This window comes from Castor canadensis, chromosome 3 (assembly GCF_047511655.1).
Source record: "Castor canadensis chromosome 3, mCasCan1.hap1v2, whole genome shotgun sequence".
Taxonomy (NCBI): Eukaryota; Metazoa; Chordata; class Mammalia; order Rodentia; family Castoridae; genus Castor; species Castor canadensis.
In genome coordinates this window covers 29,738,366-29,759,857 of record NC_133388.1, presented here as the reverse complement: position 1 = coordinate 29,759,857, position 21,492 = coordinate 29,738,366, and the positions used below count along the sequence as shown (strand labels likewise).

Genomic DNA, 21,492 nt, shown 5'->3' with positions numbered 1-21,492 from the left:
CTCCCTGGCAATGCAGTAAGACCTTTTACTTCACCACGCTGTCTGTCTTGATGTGCTCCTGGGGCCTCACACAGGCTAGGTAAGTGCTGAATCACTGACCCATGCTCCAGCCCTTAAACTTGCTACTTTAAAAAAAAGATTTATTTTCTTTCTTTCTGTCTGGTCTTCTTTTTCCAAGCCTTTGAGAATATTGTTAAATTATCCATGTTGGTGGGCCAAATCATCTTTATAGGGACACTGTATAAGTGTGAAATCCTTTTTTGTTTTTACATAGACCTTATCAGGGAGGATCATTCCTTTTTATCAGTGGGAATGTGGTTCTAAATTTTTCTTTCTTTCTTTCTCTCTTTCTCTTTTTTTTTTTTTTGGTTGTCATTTTGGTTTTGTTGAAGCAGGGTCTCACTGTGTACCTTGGGCTAGACTCAAACTCATAGTCCTTCTGCCTCAGCCTCCCAAGTACTGGGATTACAGGCATGTACTACCACATCTGCTTTGGAATTTTCTTAATGTCCATTAGACTATGGCAGCAAGATAACAGAGAATGAAAAATCCTTTCATCCATTTTGGTAGCTCAGTGATAATAAATACATTTATTACACATGTACAGTTTTTTCAAAACTCAGGGCTTCACACTTGCAAAGCAGGTGCTCTACGCTTGAGCCACACCTTCAATCCATAGGTTATCCCCTTCATTTATTTTTAAGTTTACACAAGTAATATGTGAACACAAAGTACAGAAGCACATGGAGTAAAACAGGACTGGTTCCCATTGGTTGTTTAATGTTTACAAAGTCTTCCCATCCCAGCACATACGCCCTTTTGCAATGTAGCTGTGACATCCATGTCATCAAGAGGTGGAGTGTCTTTCCTCATTCCTTGAAACCCAGCTGGCTTTTCACTGGCTTTGACCAATACAGTGTCAGACACAATGGCGCTGAGTTTCTGAGTCTCAGCCTCAGAAGTCTTGCTGGTCTTGAACTACTGCCGTGTGGCTACAAGAAGCCAGCCCTGCTACTGGGTGAAGAGAGGCCATGTGGGGGACTGAGGCGGCCACCGGACAGCCAGCACCAGTGAACTGCTCTTCATTCCTGAGTTCTGGGAAACCCAGCAGAGGGACAACCTAGTCAACCCCTGGCATAACGAAAAATAACAAAGTATTGTTGCTTTAACCCACTTTAAAGGGTAACAGAAAGTCTCCATCATCCCTCTTTTTTAAAACTAAAGACTAAATTTATTCAATACCCTAGTAAAAGTTTCAACAATAATTATCCAACAGTATAAAAAGCACAAAACAGATTTGTAGATTTCTAATCTATTAATACAAAGAGCACAACTACATACGTGTACATGCTTGTATATCCTGCATGCAAAGAGAGGTGGAAGGGGAAAAGAAGACTATGGTTGTGGTCTAGTAATAAACAAATAAATACAAAAGCTGAGATGATCCTTACAGTAGTATATTCTACTACTGATAATGCAACCAAAATGTACCAAAAATTTTCAAAACAACTCAGGGTGGACTCTAGTAATACACCTCAAAGGTTGCGGGAGAGCCGACCCAACTCATTTAGTCCGTGCATATGGTGGCTTACAGCATGCAGGGTTTTCCCAAAAGAAAGAAATATAAAATGTTAAGTCTAGATTAAGAACTATAAAACTAGGATACCCGTAAAACTTGGCTTACTCCTTATTGTGAAATTAATTTTTAAAATCCAGTTTTAAAAATAAGCACCGAGTCACATTATTCTAAGGCAGGCAACACTTGGCTCCCTGCTCATTATGAAATGTTTGAACTGGTGCTTTTTCTGTGAATTCTCAGAAAAGAGGCAGTGAGAGTACTTTGGTCTGAGTTCAAGTGAGAGGCTTTTAATGAGAATTTTAGACTTAAGAGTTCCACATTCAGCATTTCTCCGTGTTCAGAAAGCCCAACTAAAAGAAGCCAAATGAAAACCAACCCATTTTTAAAAATTGTCTATTCATATACTCATATGTGCATACATTGTTTGGGTCATCTCTCCCTGGTGCGCGCGCCGCCCCCCTTCCTCCTCTCCTCTCGCTTCCAGGCAGAACCTGTTCTGCCCTCTTCTCCAATTTTGAAAACCACCCATTTAGCACTAACACACACACATCTCTTTTCTTCTAGTAAATTTTCCTTTAAATAGAGTGAAAAATACCCTAAAGCCTAATAGGTTAAAACAAACCAAACATTTGCTTTACAGATAAAACCTTTACAAGGGTTAACTGAAGTAATCCAGAGCTAAAGCTGAATTGTTTGGACTTCAATGAAGTCACCCACCAGTCACATAACACAAAGAGTGTCAGGTATTAACATACTCAGTAAGTCCTGTAAGAAATGCACTCCAAGAAAACTAACTTTTGTTCTGTGCCATCCTGGAGACTTGCACATTTTATTTAGAGAGTCTAGCTTTTATTTTGGTGGTACTGGGGTGGGGTACCGCCATTTTGGGGTTTGAACTCAGGGCCTCATGCTTGTTAGACAGGCCGTCTACCACTTGAGCCACTCTGCCAGTCCCTAGATAGCCTAACATTTTTAACAGTGTGTGTTCACTTCCATGTGGTAGTGCTTTGGTACTGTTAATCCAGGATCTCACCTACCTTACAAACTTGGTATTTCCCTAAGAAGAGCTTTGATTCTGCTGTAAAAGTTCCACATAAATTAAAATCTTTATCAAATAGTAATATGAAGGCAGGTGATCCAACAGTTAAGCTACCTGTATATTTAGAAATTACTTCCTCCTTCCAGGTATTTATACCATAAAACTCAGTTTTCCTTGCTTCATAATCAACAGTACAGGTTTGAATCATCAGACCCTTGGCAAGACCTTAATATTTCAAATTTTAGCATCTACCTCTAGGGACAGTTCATGTTATTGAGTTACAACAAATTTATTATTGTGAGGGAAAACAAGTGTAGCTAGCCATCTTAAAAAATGTCCCAACCACTGCTTCTCAATATAGAAGAACTAAAACTATATACAGTATCATATGACAAATCCCATCTCTGTCCCCTGAAATGAATTTCATTCATTAGGAGGGGATTAAAAGACTTAAAGAACACTTTACAGCAGCGTTCAGTTTTCTTATGAAACACTCAGCATCTTAAATATTATATATACTTCTTTTTTTCTTGTAGTAAGCTAGACACTGGTTTCAGAGTTCATGGGACTGCCCACTCTTCCTGGTCCATCACCCCTCTCTTGATCCCACAGTTCTCAGAACCTTTCCTACACATCATAAATCTCCATGTGATGTTGGGTGCCAGTGGCTCCCACCTGTAATCTTAGCTACTTGGGAGGCTGAGATCCAGAGGATCAAAGTTCGAGGCCAGCCTGGGAAAATAGTTTGTGAGACCCTATCTCCAAAATAACCAGAGCAAAATGGACTGGAATTGTGGCTCAAGTGTGGCTCATGCCTGCTTTGTAAACGTGAAGCTCTGAATTCAAACCCCAGTCCCAAATGCACACACAAAAATCTCTATGTGTATATGACTACACAGAGTTAAAAAACAAAAACAAAAACATGTGGAATCATACTTTACAGCTGACATATTTTCATGTGAACACACATGGATTACTTAACTATTTTAAACCTCCTTGGAGTACAATGTTGTACAGCCGAAACACAATTTATTAACAAATTCCCTGTTAATAGAAGTTTGGACAATTTCCAAATCTTCACTACTATTGATAATACTGAAATGAATATCTCTGTTCTAACCCACCTTGCCTGATATTGCTTGTATTAAGGGAGGGGCCTCAGGGTAATTATTTAGGGCTTTGAACCTTTGGACCATCCTCCTCTCCCAGAGGCATCCCTGACCTTTCAAGAAATCAGAATTTGTGTCGAGTGGCCACCATGGATTTTCTCCCTCTTTACTGTCCACTTGGACATTATTAAAGGGTTGGAAAGGACATTTAAAGGAGATTTATGAAGGAAGATGGCAATATGGCTAGATGTTAAGGGCCCTGGAAAAGCATGTGGACCCCAGCTTTTTTTCCCATGTGGCGTGGGCCCGGTAAAGAGGGTTGCACTCATGTGGCACTCTAAATTCCCTGGCGTTCTCCGTGCTGCCTGGGGGTGTTTTTGGAGTCTCTGTGATTGGCCAAGGACTTGCAGGAAAGGGTAAAAAGGGAGCGTGGGTGTCTGTGATGGGGAGGAGGGAATGGGTTGCGCATTCCACAGAGGGATTTCTGCCAGAGGTATGTGTGTGCACATTGCGGGGGCTGCTGACAGGGTGCTATATGTGCCTGAGTGTGGATGTGACCAAACTCAGGGATGTGCTGCTGTTAAATGAAGCGAGGCATTTCCATGGCAACACAGCTCTCTGCTCCCAGCCAGATGCCAAGCCCTTAAATTATGTTTTTCTGGCTGAAAGCACCTCAATTGCCTCTGGTCTCCAAAGCAATGGGACTGTGGGGGCACCAGATGCCTCACCCTCATCTCCAGCCTTTCAACAAAACCCAAGGGGTGACATGTGGGGGAGATGATCTGGGACACGGGAGGATTTTGTTTGGCGGAAAGGCCTGGGAGTAGCCTTTGGTAAAGGGAGCTGGATATCCATGTCTATCATCTCCTGGTTGGATGATCTGAGGGTAATAGTCACCTTCTTCCTCCTTCATTCTAGGAAATTGTATGAGGAAAACTCATACAATGAATGTCAATAGAGATGCCAATCATTTCTTCCCCTTATCATTTCCTTTCCACCCATTTGCTTGTCCTTTGTTTGGTTTTGCAGAGTTAGGTCCTAAGTGTCTCAGTGTCTCCCTGGCCATAGGTGATTGACAAATCTAGGGGTAACAACTGACAGGAAGAATGTCAGGCTGAGTCTCCTCCACCAATGCAGGTTTGGGTTATCTATTCACAACTAGCCTGGAAAGAGAGAGAACAAAGGTGCCATTTGAGGGCAACTCTGTGCTAGTAAAATCAACAAAGAGAGCTGTAGTAAGCTACAGGGAGAAGGTAGCTAAGACCATAGAGGGAACTGGAAAGGGGAAGACAGCAGCTGCTATGGTTCTTATGTCTTTCCTGATTCTAGTTCTCAGTGAGGCTTGGCTGGACAGCCTGTCTTTGGTTGTTTTTGTGATTTAAAGAGATTTGTATCTTGTTGTGGAATGCTCCCTAAGGGATGAGGAGCACTTGGATAAGGTTTGGCTGGCGACACCAAAAGTGCCTTTTCTAGTCATACTCCTCCTCAGAATAAGCAGTGAATCCCTTGAAAACGAGGCTGCTTGGATGCATGCAAATGCAAAATGCCACTGCTGCCCTTCCACAGTCAATTATTAGCAGGCTTTTGTGGAATACAGTGTCACATTGAGAGTATGACCAGTGCTTACTTTTGGGCAGCATATAATATACTAAATTGGAATGATACAGAGGTTAGCATGGCCCCTACACAAGGATGACATGCAAATTTGTGATGCATTCCATTAAAAAAAAAAAAAAAGTATGACCAAGTGCCAAGCATGGTGGCTCACACCTGTCATCCCAGCTATGTGGAGGCTGAGGTTGACATCGGAAGGATTGTGGTTCCAGGTCAGTCTGGGCAAAAAAGTTCACAAGACCTCCATCTCAATAGAAAAAGCTGGGTGAGATGGCATGTGCCTGTCATCCCAGCTACTGCAGGAAGAATAAATAGGAGGATTGAGGTTCAGGATGGCTTGGGCAAAAAGTAAGACACTATCTCAAAAAAAAAAAAAAAGAAAAGAATATGACCAAGTAGGTGTCAGAGAAATGTCGTTAGGGAGTTTATTCTTGGGAGGACACAAAGAGTGAACAAAAGACATATGAGCAGATCGTGCTATGGGCTATGAACAAATGAGTCTCTAAATGTAAGTCATACATACATATTGAAAGCAGCCTCAAAATTTTCCAGACTTGAGACACGAAGTGGCCTTAAGCAAAATGGAAGGGTAGTGAAGATAGCTCTAGCTCTTGGTCGGCATTTACATCACTTCCTCCAGGAAGCCTGGCCTTCATCTGTGGGTTAAAGGCCCCACCTAATGACCATCACAGTATCCTTTTAGGTCAGGTAGGTGTTTTCCCCATTTCCAGTGGGGCCTGAAGACAAATAATGCCTGTAACTTTCACTAACACAATGACTCCCTTCACCAGTGCTCAACAGTTGCTCCGTGAATAAATAACAAGGGCTGAAGGCCTGACTTATAGCACCAACACTGATGTTTATCTTACCTCTTTAGGCAATTCTACACCAGATGACTCCTTCAAAGGCAGAAACAGCTGATTAATGACACTTAATATGACTGTCCTGAGAGACAGAGAAAAATCTTCTGTAGTTAAAAATACAGGAGACAGAGTTTGATCGCTCTTTCCCCATGGTTGAGTGTGGAGTCCTTCTGCTGAGCACCTCTCCAAAACAAAGCAGCAAAGCTGTAGGTTCAATATCTGGTGGCATTCAGAAATGTTTGATTATTGTCCTTGGGAGCAAAAGGAAGCAGACAGCCACTGGAGGCCTTATCTGGCTTTTGGGGAATATAGTAAATACCTACCTGGAAAAAGGGACAACTGTACACCTGGAAAATGTACATATGCACTAATACTTCCCAGTGTGTCCCAAACAGCCAAGATATTACCTTTCTCTACCCTTGTGCCATCAGCACAGAGCTAATAGAGATAATAAATCTTAGGGCTCTTAGATGCTATCTGCCCATCCATGTCCCTAGAATACATGAATCCTTTTCAGGGGAGGACTATGCATCTCACAAATTGGCTCCTTAAGGTTGACTGGTCTGTTGCCCTAGCAACCGAAGCCCAGGGTTGGTACTTTCGTGGGGGAGGTGGACCAAGGTTTGCCAGCACAGCAAGGTACCTAAGCCCAGGACATACAGAAACAAGAGGCTGGTTCTGTCTGACTGGATCATGAATTCTCCAGTCAGTACATGGAGGAGCCAACTGGAGACAGAACTACTTTTTGTGTAGCAGCCAAAACTGCCTGCTTTTGCATCATTTAACTCAGTACCAGATCTTATTTATACCACAAAATGTCCTGAGTTTGGAGAAAGATGAAATTCCTCTATTTTCTACTACTGCATGTGATTAGAGGAATTACTATGAATAAATAAAAAATTTTATATAGGCAATGTGTGCATATAGTCTCATTAAAAAAAATCAAGACAATGGACTGGTGGAGTGACTCAAGTGGTAGAGTGCCTGCCTAGCAAGCACTCTGAGTTCAAAACCCCTGTACCATCAAAGAAAAAAAAATCAGACAAATAGCTGGGTGCTGGTGGTTTACGCCTGTAATCCTAGCTACTTGGGAGGCTGTGTTTGGGAGGATCTTGGTTTGAGACCAGCTGGGGATAACAGATTATAAGACCTCCATCTCGAAAATAACCAGAGTAAAATGGACTGGAGGTGTGGCTTAAGCGGTAGAGTACCAGCTTTGCAAGCATGAAGTCCCGAGTTCAAGCCCCAATCCTCACCACCCCCACCAAAAAGATAAAAATCAGACAACACTAAAGTATGTAGGGTAGAAAGTACCTCCTACCATCACCCAATCTCTCTCTCCTCCCCACTATTACATTCGGATGTACTGTTTCCTGACCTCCCCACTCTACTTGTGTACTTATAAATGTGCACATAACATACAGTGGTCTAGTTGTTACGTATTTTTTATATATACATGTACATATATGTAAATAGCTTTGCATATCCATTTTTACACTGCATTTGTTATTTCACATTTTTTTCACTAACCAATATAGCTTTGGTGTACTTTTCATGCCGGTACATTCTTGTGAAGGAATGCAGGGTATTAATGTTCCATGGTATGCAGGAACCATAGTCCAATCAGCCTGTCTGGAATCAACAGGAACCATATTCCACTCAGCCTGTCTGTCTGGAACCACGTTTGATTGTTTCCAGTTTTTCAGTATTATGAAGAACATGTGAAGAACGTCTCTTTATACATATTGTGTCCATGTATACATTTTTCTATAGGGAAGGAATCTAGAAGTAGAATTGCTGATCATCAGCTTCCAAACAGCTTTACCAATCTGCATTCCTACAGAAGTATGTCAGTGCACATTTTCACACATCAGTGCCAACACTGGGTATTCATTCATTCAATGAATGTCGAGCAACAATGTGCCAGGCACTGTTCTAGATACTAGGGCACATAGTCTAGTAGAGGGAAACAATAATTTTTATGTTTTCTTTACAAGTACTTAGTAACCTATCTAGAATGTATGTCATAAACTCTGTGAAGAAAACAGGACATGGCCAAGTTAAGGCAGGCTTATCGAGGTGCTATTTGAGCAGACTTCAGTGAGAAAAAAATCTCTGAAGAGTATTCCAGGCCAAGGAAACAGTCCAGTGCCAGCAGGAGGGATGTGGTGTAACCAGAGGCAGAGCAAGGAGGCCAAAGGTTGGAACAGGTGGGTGAGAAGACCAAGAGAAACTGGGGACCACATGAGGTAGGGATTGAAGGTGTCTGATGGGATGGTGTCTTGTACTCGTGTTGAGGATTAACACTGGTTTTGAATGACATAACCTGCCTTAGATGTTAACAGTGCTCCCTCTGACCACTACGTTCAGAGTAAACTATGGGGACTGGCAGGGACAAGCATGGGAGGAGCCAATTAGGATACTATCACAGGAATCCAGTTGGGAGATGACAGTGGCTTGGGCAAGGGTGGTAACTATGAGGTGAATCGAAGCGAACAGATTCTGGACACTTTTAAAGGCAGAGTGAACATTGCTTGTGGGATATGAAGTAGGATGGGTGAAAGAGTCAAGAGATTATAATTTTGTTACTTTTGCCAAATAATGGAGCACAAACTTTCATCTTGTTTTAATTTGCATTTTTCTACCAGTGAGGTTAATAACCCTTTTTTTTTACGTTTACTATCTATTTGTATTGTTTTCTTCTGAGAAGTTCCATTTTTGTGTTGTTCTCCTTTACTTTTCTTAACGCTTAATATCCTTACCAAAAATTTTGCCTATCGGGATGATTTCACTTGCTGTTTACTTAAACTCAATTTCTTACTTCAGAAGTAGAGCATTACAGAGCTGGTATGTAACACACAAATTACTTGACCAAACCTCCTAGAGATGAGAAAACTGGAGCTTGAAAAGGTTAACTGAGCACCGGGCACCAATGGCTCATGTCTTCAATCCTAGCTACTTAGGAGGCAGAAAGCAGGAGGATCCAGGTTCAAAGCCAGTCTGGGCAAATAGTTCTCAAGACTGTATTTTGAAAAACATCCATCATAAAAAAGGGCTGGTGGAGTGGCTCAAGGTGTAGGACCTGAGTTGAAATCCCAGTACTGAAAAAAAAAATGTTAATTGAGGCTCAGTTGAGTGATTTATTCAAGGTCACATAGCTAAGTGTTAGGATTGTTACTATTTCATGTTTCTTCTACTATATCTTCTTAATAAGTAATCTGTTTTACCAGCTGGGTGGCTCATGGTTGTAATCCTAGATACTCAGGAGGGAAAGATAAGCAGGATTGTGATTTGAGGCTATCTCCAGCAAACAGTTTGTGATACTATATAAAAAATATCCAAAAAAAAAAAATCTGTCTTACCAGTAAAACTGAGAACCAGCAAACCCATTTCCGTGAGGGCTCAAATCTAGGTAGGTAGCTGACCAAAAGGAAAATTAACACAAACTTACTACCCAGGCTAAGAAAATGGATTTCTATTGCTTTTTTTTCCCCCACTGCAACCTATGAAATGGAAGAAAGCAGATGAGGTGAGATGTGTTTCCTTCCTGCCTAGCTCCTCAGTCTCTTAGGCAGGTGAGATCAGTAGTCACTCCCAGGACCCTCTCTGCCTCATTACCATTCTAATTTGCCTTCGCTGAATCCTCCTTGAGTATTACTGCCTTCCCCCCCCCCCCCCCCCCGCCTTCCCTACTTTAAAAAATAGCCTTCAGATTAAGGAAAAGGGGATAAAATCAGCTTATCTTCATGAAAAAGGGACAGAGAAAATTGAAACACTGGAAAGACAAATCTTGCTGAGTCTCTAATGTTTAGCAATATGTTGATGTTTCACTGAGGCCCTGGGATCTTTGTAGGGAAAACTGGACATGGGGTGGAAATGGGAACTAAGGAAGAGGCTCTATAGAAATAAGCAGAGAGCACTGAGTGGATTCATCCTAGCGAGACAAATTTTAAACCAAGAGGAAGATTGGAGACTAAGATGGCATCAGGACTGGTCAGGGAGACATCTAGAAATCAAGACTTCATAAAACCACTGCTGCTGAGCTCAGCAAGTGACTTACCTGCTGCCCTTTCAAAACATCCTGCAGATGCCTTCAAAAGAGCAATTTAAGCTGGCTACAGAAAATGTGGAGAATCTGAGATTAGTCTTTTCTATGTGCATACACATTTAAAGCACATTTGTAAATGCTGTCCATATTATTTTAAAGCTGTTTTTCTCAGTATCTAAGCATTTTTCCCAATTATTAACTATGCCTCTAAAACATAATTTGTAGGCTAATAGTACAACAAAATTTCATTAATTAAGCCCCTTTTGTTAGACAATGATGTTCCTAGATTTGTATTCTAAACTTCAGTTAGGGGTAGAATTGACAGTCAAAGAGTTAATATTTAGAAAAAAAAATCAAGTATTTATTCTTTCTTTAAAAAATTTTACAAGATTTTCAATGTAAGGTAACAGAAATACAGAAAAGCACAAATAAAATAAGCATTAACTGAAATCCTACTGTCAATTCATTTTGGTATATACACTTTCAGCTTCAAAAAGCTATGTAAACATTCTGAATAAAACTAGATTGTAACCCACAGTTTATAACTGGACTTCCTCACTTAGGTTTAGTATTAATATTTTCCCAAATTCCTAAGAGGTGACTGACTAGTGTCCATGTACAGTTACGGCATGACCAGCAGGAAACACACTTCATAAACGCAGTGACCTGTGCGGTCAAGGAAAGTGCTGTAGAATCACTTGTTGAGAAACTACACCAATCTGACCAACCCCTTCCTGCTAGCTGGACACAGAGCCTACTTCAGTTTTCACTATGATAAACGTTCTGACACAAAAATCTTCCTGGACAGTTCTGATTGTTCTTGTAGACTCAGTTCCTAGAAGTGGTATTTATTGGGTCAAAGGGTACACATCTGAAAACAATTAGGATGGCTACATAATTTATCAAAGTCCTTCTGAGAGGAAAAGGGAACAAAATCAGGGACAGCCTTGGCTGTGATGTAAAGCTACATATTCCATGATGCCAAACTGTGCCTGAGAGGATACAGCTTACATTCTTATCAACGGAGTATTAGAGAATGAGTTTCCTGAGGCCTAATGTTTATAATTCTACTCTGACACCATACACATTTTACATCCCCTAAAATAACCTAAAATAATAAAGAAAAAGGTTTTAATAAAAAAAATTTCCCCTTGGTCCTTTTTTTGGGGTAGAGGTTCTTTCCTAAAGCCCAGACTTTGTCAAAGGCTAGATCATTACCTCTTAGGTTCTGTAGACCATATGGTCTCCTGCACAAAAGAACCTAATATGTACATCAATTAAAGTGGCTGGGTCCCAATCATTTTTTTTGGTACTGGGGATTGAACTCAGGTTCTTGCACTTGCTAGGTAGGTGCTCTACCAATACCTCCCAGTCCCTTTGTGCTGTACTTATTTTTTCTGATAGGGTCTTGTGTATTTCCTTAGGGTGGGCCTCAGACCATGATCCTACCTATGACTCCTGTGATTACAGTTGTATGTCATGATGTTTGGTTTACTGAGATGGAGTCTCACTAACTTTCGGCCAGGGCAACCCTCGAACTGCAACCCTCCTGATCTCAGCCTCCCAAGTAGCTGGGATTACAGGTGTGAGCTCTGCCCCCTCCCTCTAGTAAAATTTTAATTGTGGACACTGAAACGGATTTCATATAATTTTTAAGTGTCACAAAATATTTTGCTTTTCTTCCCAGCCACTTAGAAATGTAAAAATTACCTTTAGCCCATGACCAGTACAAAAACAGGAGGTGGGTCATAGTTTGCTGACCTCTGATTTACAAACCTAGGGGGATCACCCTCATGTAAATGTAGAAAACTACCATTTTATTTTTTCTTCAATTACATATTTTTTGCTTACTGTTAAAGACAAAGTAGAGTTACATTATATACCTTCAACTGCATGCTTGTGCTTCATTAAAATAGAGAGGGACGAGGGGGAGAGGAAAGAACGGAGAGGAAGGGAGGGGAGGGGAGAGAGAAGAGAGAGCAACAGAGATACTATGCCTACTCATGAGCAGGTTCCCTACAGGGAGCATGGGATGAGAGACAGAATCTGCTCTCATATGACTGGCTTCCGTTTCCACTTGCTTCTCATAGCACAAACACCTTACTCCATTGAGTGAATCTAGTGTTTGGAGTTTTTTTAGTTCACAACATGGCTCCTAAACAGAAGTCAATGCCTTTATCTGACACTCAACTAAAGAAAGGAATAATCTGTTCTATTGCTAAGGATAAACTGTCTGCTAGGTATGTTAAATGACAGTATGTTGGTTTCAGGTAGGTCATATTTTATGTACATTATGGATAATTTAAGGAATTTTCCCAGTGGTAAATTAAATTATATACAATTTTCCTATCATGCCAAATTTTAGAACCTAGCTTATATGTAAGTAATGAATCTACATTAATTTTTATTCCTTAAAAAATACCAAAAAAAGAAAGAGAAAAACTGTACCTGCTATTACCACATGAACTCAACACTCAATGTTGGTAATTAAAAAAAAAAAAAAGGCAAGACAGAAGAGAGATTAAAATTCAGCAAGAAATGTTGCAAGCAGCAGGCAGCAAAGTGGCTACAAGTTAGGATGTTTCTGCAGCCCATATAGTAATAAAACAATACCGGCACATCATGTTTTATTTTTTATTTATTTTTTTTCTTTTATTATTCATATGTGCATACAAGGCTTGGGTCATTTCTCCCCCCACATCATGTTTCTTGAAGGAAACGCTTTTAAATACCAAACATCCCCTGGGAAGAGGGCAATTAATATTTTCTTCATTTTATGAATGAAGAAACTGAGGTCCAGAGAAATGTGAAATAACATGGTACAGGGTATAATGAGTTGAGTTGGTGGGGATACCAAGATTCAAACTTGGTAGCTGGGTCTGCTGGTGCATGACTGCAATCCCAGCACTAGGAAGGCTAAGGCAGAAACATGAGTTCAAGCCCAGCCTGGGCCACACAGTAAGGCCCTGTCTCAAAACAAAACAAAACAAAAAACATAAAGAAAAATGCTTCCTAAACTTCCCCCAAATCAAACCTTGGTGCTTCATGCATTTCCAGGCTGTCTACCATCAGACAAGAGAGCAGTGACTGGACTATTAAGGAATAAAGAGGAAAAAACTAATCCCAGATATACTAACCCTCAAAGACAGATACAGATCTTTAATTTAAAACTGAGTAAGTTTATTCATGGAGAAAACAGTAACAGAATACCCTCAGAACTTTTTTAGTCCAACAATTAAAAGGCCAACAGGGAGGGTTTGGAGACCCAAGACATGTGGGGAAACTACTATTCCTCTTTCCTGTCAGTTTACATAAATTTATCTTTTAGGCTGTGATTATTTTCTTTTCTAGGGGACAAGATTTCCAGTTTATGTGCATAAGATTCATCTGTGAGAGCCAGAGATGAAGGAAGAGGAGAAAAAAGAGTATGTTGGTGACTGGATTGAGTTAAGATGAGTCTAATGTCTGGTTCACAGAACCACAATTTTATCACAGATCACCACATACAGTGGGGGCAGATGTATAATATTTGCCATTAACAGAATCTGAGGTATTTAGATTCCACAGACATGTAAACTCACTTACCTCCCTCAGAGGTAATGGCAGAGGCTAAAAGGCTGTGAGGATGATCACACCTCCTGGGTACGAACAACACACAGCACTGCCAATAGAAAACTAGAATTGGACCAAGTCAAACATTTCTCTGAACAAACTGCAATCAGTTTACTCTGGATGGATTCCAAGGCAACAGCGTGATCAGTGATGAGTCTTCCCAGTCTCTGCTTTTGGTTTGTCTTGGTGCTAGAGTCAATGGCCATATAAGACCTGCCTGAGTAAAGAATGGGACCTCCAAATCTCAGCTGTCAGTGTTTAACCTGGCCCTTTTTACTTGGCTATTCTGGTCATTCAGATGGCAGAAACTTCCTGTGGCGATGTCTCGTTTTTTCTCTTCTACAGGTTCCAAAGGGAACTCCTGGTCTGTGGCAAGTACCTGTCGGACAGTCATGTTAACACGAGCAGTTTTCAAGTAGCTGGCACACACCTGCCAGTCCTCTATAGAACAAGGCTCCACCACTGAATCTCTCAGGAGGACAGCTGGGAGAGGTGTCTCCAGGCAGTGAGGCAGGCCTTCCCCTCTGGGATTTGGAAGGACTCGAGGGACTGCATGGTTCAATAGGCGGCTGAAACCTGACATGACCATGATGTCACCACTGTGCATAAACATGGCTGTGGGGGCCTCATCTCTTCTGAGGCCACCCAGGAGAAAGATGGCAGATTGTCCAAAGCTGCAAAAAAAAGCAAAAACAGGAAGTTTCTGTTATTAGAGATATTTGTGAAAATGACTGCCAACTGCACTATTTTGTAATTTCAGCTCTTTACTTATTCCCAAGTCCCCATATTTATTTATTTAAGACCTCATACTTAAACTGTGCTAAAACCTTTTTCTTGCTTGCGTCTCTGACTGACAACTCAACGAATTATCTGCTGCTTACACATCTATATTTTTTCAGTGCTGGGGACTGAGCCCAGGGCCTAGGCATGCTAGGGAAGTATTCCACCACTGAGCTACACCCCAGGCAAACCCTTTTTTACTTATGTGAGACAGGGCCTCAGTAAGTTTCCCTGGCTGGCCTCAAATCTGCAATCCTGCCTTAGCCTCTCGAGTAGTTGGGATTAATAGGTAGGTGCCCTCATGCCAGCTGCTATCCATACTTCTGCAGCCCAGACCTACTACAAAATAAAATTAATATACTTTTTTTTGGTGGTACTGTGGTTTGAACTCAAGGCCTTATGCTTGCTAGGCAGGCAGCTGAGCCACTCTGCCAGCTCTTTTTATGTGCTGGTATTTGAGATAGGGTCTTTCCAACTATTTGCCTGGACTGGCTCTGAACTACGATCCTCCTGATTTCTGCCTCCCAAGTAACTAGGATTATAGGCATGAGCCACTAGCATCCGGCAGCAAAATAAAATTTCATGCAGTAAATAACCAAATGAAGAACTGAGTTTAACATTATCCATATATTACCGATTCACCTTTTAAGAGTTCAGTATTTCAATAAAATTGAGTCCGTTACATGTGTATCATTCCTTCACTTTAAAGACAAGACGATTATGAAAGGCATTTTCTTTGCCTAAGGTACTGGAATAGTACTTTGCACAAATTTAAACTTACATTTAGGGACAGAAGGAGAGTAACTACTCAAGCCTTTGTGTTTTGTTCTATATATTGCTCTACTATTCCAAAAAGGTCACTCACTTTGCTTATGGCCTTCTACTTATCTATTCCAAGGGCATTGATAATACCTTTCATCATGAAAGACATACTGTATGTCTTAAACAGAAATAATAACTGAACTTGGTCACTGCTCTTAAAAGAATAGGCTAATTTTACTTTATGATACATTATTAAGATGCCCAGAAGGGCTGGAAGAATGGCTCAAGTGGTAACAGTGCCTGCCTAGCAAGCTTAAGGCAGAGTTCAAACCCAGTACTGCCAAAAATAAACAAACAAAAAATGCTTTAGAAAAAAAAAATAAATGGTAAAAAATAATCCAAATCCCTGGAACTAACTTACCTGAATGACAGCAGGGGTTTGGAATGATCTAGCTCAGATTTGTCTACGTGGATTCCCAGTGTGGAGTCTAAGCGGTAGTAATTCAGTATCCCTGCTTCGGCTCGGAAACCCTGAAACCCACAGGCAGCGGCTACTTGCTCTGAGAGGAAAGCCAGGTCAGAAGGGAAAGGTGTATAATGATCTGCTGAGTATTTCTTTGGTAAAAGTAGGGAAAATAAGAAAATAAACAAGGATCTCAGGGACACAGGAAACTGAGGTACAAGATTGTCACTTTAAAATCCTTTAATCTACAAACTAATAATAATAGCTTTGTCTATCCACCCATTCTCAAGGCATCCAGTAGCCTAATAATAAACCACTCAGAATACTGAGTACCTACTATATGGCAGGCCCTGTGTTTTGCAGTGATAAATTACACAAATCTACAGTGTATGGCCTACACGCAAAGCAATTACTGAGTCACTCTCTATTACACTTTAATCCTAAGCAGGATAGTTCTCTTTGGGTAAAAAAGTAGCTCAAAACTGTCACTGTCAAGAGGTACTTAAAGAAATTAAATACCATGGGTAGCTTGTGACATGGCTTAGTGCCAATCTCACTGGTCAACCTGCTGAGATAACATGCTCCCAACATCTGAATTAAGTCTGACTTATGGCCAAGGTAGGATCTTAAAAATGGAAGTAGGTTTCAGCACTTACCTCTCTAAACTGCTTCTATGTTTTTGTGCCTAAGGATCACAAATACATTTTACAACCCACTCCCCCCAGAAAACCCCCCAATAACCTCAAAAATGAGTCATAACACTCAGTCTAAAGAAAATCTCTTTGCATGAAATTCCTAATAAGGCTGCACCTGTGATTAAGACTTTCATGTACGGTTTCCTCAGCAGAGGTCCCTGAGGGCAGGTTGGGCTGCCATTGCCTGCAGCAATCCAGTGCACTCTCTCGCCTCTTCCTTTGCTAAGTAAACCTCAAATCTGATCAGAAAATCCATTTTTGTCTCACAGCTGCACTAGTGTCCTGATATATTCTAGCTGGAGCAAGAGTCCTAGCTCTGCACAGACAGGATTTACTTTGGCTATAAGTGAGCTTTAACTTCGGGGGCATGGAAGAATTTTGTGAGGCCTTTGATGGATATCCTACCCTCTTCAGTGGAAACTTCTGTTTCTAATTTTTTCTCATTTAAGACAACTGCAGGTAAGAGTTCCTAGGGCTGATGGAGTGGCTTAAGCAGTAAGAGTACCTGCCTAGCAAGTGGGAGGCCCTTGAGCCTGAGTTCAAAACCCCCAGTGCTGTTTAAAAAAAAAAAAAAAAGTTCCTATTTAATGCTTAAAACAAAAGGTGTAGTTAGAGAACATTAAGGTTCCTCTATTATTTTAAGCTTTACTCCTTTAAAAGATCGACCAGTCAGGGCTGCTATCCTGTACAGTCTCTGCTATGATGAAATAATACTTTTCTGGGCTTTCACTGTATCTAAACTGTCTATACACTATTCTCTCTTAAACTGTATACTACATTTTGCCACACTCCCCCCACACATTTTCATTGTTTTCTGATTACTCATTCAGAGTTTTTGATAATTTTCACTTCTCATTGTTTTTAATAAGCAAGGGTAAAGCTCAGATTCTTGGGAACAGTAATATCAAATAAAAATATCATTAAAAATGGGCTGGAGGTGTGGCTCAAACAGTAGACTGTCAGCTTTGAAAGCACAAAGCCCTGAGTTGCAGTCCCACCAAAAAAAAAGCAACAAAAAACGTTAACAATAGCTAATGTTTTTGTGCTATTGTGCCTAACTCAGGGGCTGCTAAGTACTCTGCAGGCCTTAATGATTTAACTCTCACATCCACCTTCTGAAGCATGCACTGTCATTACTGGAAACAGGTTCAGATACAGACTAACCCAAAGAAAATCATACAGCCATTTCCCCGAATATAAATACTTAGCTTCCCGTTGAATTGTATCACTGAAAATAAGAGTTATATCATGAGTATTTTTAAATCAACACCTGTTATTTAAACAGAGCTATTTTTTGGGGGCAGTTAATATATTTAGTAAGTGGGTTGACTAAACTCAATGGTGTTTTGAGAAGGGGTGTCTATACCACTATGCTCTCTTCTGTTTATTTGCTCTTAGAATCAGTCCTACTTGCTGGCAAACATCTCATTAAGACAGAAGGCACTGTGCTGCTAGTGACAAGGGATGCATTTTCTGAAGTATCTACGCAGGAGAGAAGAAGTTGTATGTAGTTCAAGGATATATGGAATTTTCTTAACTGTAGGGAATTCTTTCCTATCTTTCTCCTGACCACACATTTATCTGGCATCTCCTGGTAGGAAAAAGCATCTAGATCTTGAAAGTTCTTTTGAGTTGATTGAAGAGAATACTGTAAGTATATGGAGATTCTTTTACTCTAGGCAGATGTTATACAGAAAATAAGTGCTAAACAAACTCTAAATAGTAATGAAAAAAATAATATTATTATCTCTTAAAAGCATTAAAAAAAACCAATCTACATCCCTGAAGCCCACTTTGAGAAAACACTGAACACTTCTGATATAATACTATAACCTGAGGATACATGAACACAAATTTTTTTCCTAATTACTCATTCTTGAGATATGTGAAGAAATTTTCATTAATTAAAATTTTTAAAGCAGCATTTCACTATGTAGCCGAAGCTGGCCTTAAACTGAAGATCTTTCTGCCTCAGCCTCCCAAGTCCTAGGATTATAGGGATGTACTGCTAGGCCTGGCTCCTACGACAGACTTTAAAGGAGGAAATTAATCAAAGATCTCCTCCCACAAATGGAAAATTTATGCTTTAGACAGCATCTTCTGTGAGCGTGATACTTAAAGCTTGCCGAGGAAGAAATCTTAACTATTCAGGCCCAAGAAGAAATCTAACCATTCAGGCTTAGATGGGAAACAAATGAATTAAAAGAATCTGAATACCTTACTGTCCCAGTTATAATGGTAGCCTAGGGTCACCCAGCGCAGTTTCTCTAGTAAACTTCGTGGTCTCCGTTTATTCATTTCTTTACACCTGCAAAGATTGGCAACAAAAGAGCATTTATTCATCTTAAGTGGCAGGAACAGTCCTTCGTATAGATGCTGGGGCCTGTAAGTTTAGTGTTCTATGGTATAAGCTGTTAGCCAAGGCTTGAAAGAGGAAATGAGAGCAGATGAATGAGCTGACCAAGAATATAGTGACAGAATCCTATTAGCATTTCCAATTCCTAGTCTTTTAGTTCTAAATCTCTGGCTGAATGGTATCAACTTTAAGTGACAGATCTCTAGTATCTCAGCCTGGCACTGGTGGCTCACATCTGTAATCCTAGCTACTCAGGCAGCAGAGATCAGGAGGATCATGGTTGGAAGCCAGCCTAGGCAGAGGCCCTAAGTTCAAACCGCAGTACCACACACACACACACACACACACACAAAATCGCTAGCATCTCAATGATAAAACAAAAATAACAGAAAAACACTAATTACAATAGAAATGTCTTTGTCGGTGGGAAATAAGCCCTATTGTCAAAGCAAAATATGGTTATCAGAATATTTTCAATCTGGTTTGCTAATAGTGGGGTATGATTAATCATAGTTATTACTATGTCTGTAATAATGGTGGCATCCCAGAATTGCAGGTTGGGGAAAAAAATTTTTGGCAAAATATAGTATATAATAAAAAATAACTAGTTTAATATGACTTCCTTAACCCTGCATAACATAGCTTAGACAACTGAGGCTTAGCTAACAATTAAGGCATCACTGAAATTTATTTGGTTTCTGTCACTCCATTGTTGAAACCACAGGTTTCTGTAAAACTGAAGTACCCTATCCACGATTAAATCTTGTCTAATTAAATGTATGTGAATATTGCTTTTTTTTTTTTTAAAGAGGAAGCTTGTTTGTTTGGTTCATCTCTAAATATTTAAAATATGAAAAATCATTTTATTTGATTTTTCTCTCTGTAATTTACATCATTAATCAATCAAACACTTTTGTTAAAAAATTCCAGCTGTTTTAAAAAAGGATTGAACTCTGTTAAGGAATTTATATTCTGACAGGAAATGACAAGTATATGAATGTAAAGTTTAAGTAAAAATGAGGAGAAAATGCAAGGGAGTATAAAGTCTAGTACTCGATTGAGTAGCATGGACTCTGAGGGGTATTAGAATTAAGAATGAGGAAGAGTTCCAAGTCAGCTGTCTAATCAGTTTAAGCTTCATGGTACAGGTGAGTTGCACACGGCATCAAAGAAAGGCTGGCATTTAAACAGGTCACGATGTAGTAGGCAGTATGGGCAGACAGTTGGAGCAAAAGTGAAAGATTTACTGAAGGCCCACACTTTAAATGGCAGTCATCTTTATATCTGACAGAGTTTACAGAACAGATGCTATCTGCCCTTACAGAGTTTCACATTCTAAGAAGGACATCATGACACAGACATATATCAAGACCAGTAGATAAAAGGAATGTAACAAACAAAACACTGATTTATTCAGGACAGGTGTGCCAAACACAGACACAGCTGATAAAATTATTATCCTTTCAAGGCCCTACTTCAAAGATGGCCCTTAGCTGGTAAATGGCACCTGGATTTTAGGAGGGCTCATACCATTCCTTAAATTGGGAAGACTATTTCAAATGTTTGTGTAAACAATGTGGTCTATGCTTTCCTTCTGTGGGTTTTGCATTTTGTGTGTCAAGCAGAGACTGCCTATATGAGCAGCCTCTAATGAAAATCTAGGGGCTGAGCTTCTTTGGTAGACATTTCAGAGATTTTGTCATGAGTTATTGCGAGGGGAATTTAGCACATCCTGTGTGACTTCACTGTGAGAATATCCTTAGAAGCTTGTGCCTAGTTTTCCCTGGACTTTTGCTCCATGCTTCTGTTCCCTTTGCTGATCTTGCTGTGTTTGCTTTCCTGTTTCAATCTTATCTGTGAAAACAACTATTTGTTGAGTCTTGTGAGTCCTCCTGGCAAATCCACTGAACTTGGATGTGATCTTGGGGATTCTCAACACAACAGGAGACAGACAATTAACAATTTAGGAGAAAAGATAGGTAAGTCTTGGACAGTGACTGCCATTAGAAAATTAGAGTATGGATAACAACAGCCATGTATTTTTAATTTTTCCATGTGTTTAAAAAAAAAAAAAGAGAAAAATGCAATATAGTTGTTAACATTTGAAAGTTACAAAAAAAAAAATAAAAAGAAAAAAGGAATTCCTTGGTGTTGAGAACATATTCTACTTGAAAATAAGAGAATATGACCTCTTATCTCTGGACTCATGGATTTTGTGGTAATGAAAATTTTTGTGCCCAATTCCTTGTTTAAAGGTAATCAATCTCTGAGATAGGTGAAAATGCTGCAGAAAAGGATGGTGATTTTATGGATATTGGAATTCATGGGGGAGGTTGACGTTAGTAGTGTTAAGACAGGAATCCAGAATCCAATTCAACATAGATGGTGGCATAAGCATCTACATGGCCAAGAGAAGAACTGTGCAGAAAGCTTTTATAGAACCTGTCTGAATTCCACTGAGTTTTTGTGTAGTAGTTCTAAAATGTTAATGTGCACTGAAATCATTAGTCTTTATTAAATAACTCACATGCTTGAGTTCAGGCCTATAAATTCTGATTCAAGTTTAGAGTGG

General features: G+C 40.1%; 1 protein-coding gene and 1 pseudogene across 2 annotated transcripts in view; one reads left to right on the top strand and one right to left on the bottom strand.

Moving 5' to 3' along the window:
* The first annotated feature begins 5,354 nt into the window (after positions 1-5,354).
* Positions 5,355-5,454, top strand: LOC141422068 (U6 spliceosomal RNA; annotated as a pseudogene).
* A 5,219-nt stretch (positions 5,455-10,673) lies between these two features.
* Positions 10,674-21,492, bottom strand: part of Alkbh1 (alkB homolog 1, histone H2A dioxygenase) — a 28,077-nt gene continuing 17,258 nt past the window's right edge. The window contains exons 4-6 of one of the 2 annotated variants that reach the window (XM_074067453.1): positions 18,782-18,872; positions 15,828-16,021; positions 10,674-14,538 (exon numbers count right to left, since the gene is read on the bottom strand). In XM_074067453.1, coding sequence (XP_073923554.1) covers positions 14,109-14,538; positions 15,828-16,021; positions 18,782-18,872 — 715 coding nt within the window. In that variant the 3' untranslated portion in view covers positions 10,674-14,108. The remainder of the gene's footprint in view (positions 14,539-15,827; positions 16,022-18,781; positions 18,873-21,492) is intronic. The other variant, XM_020162206.2, reaches the window with a different exon arrangement.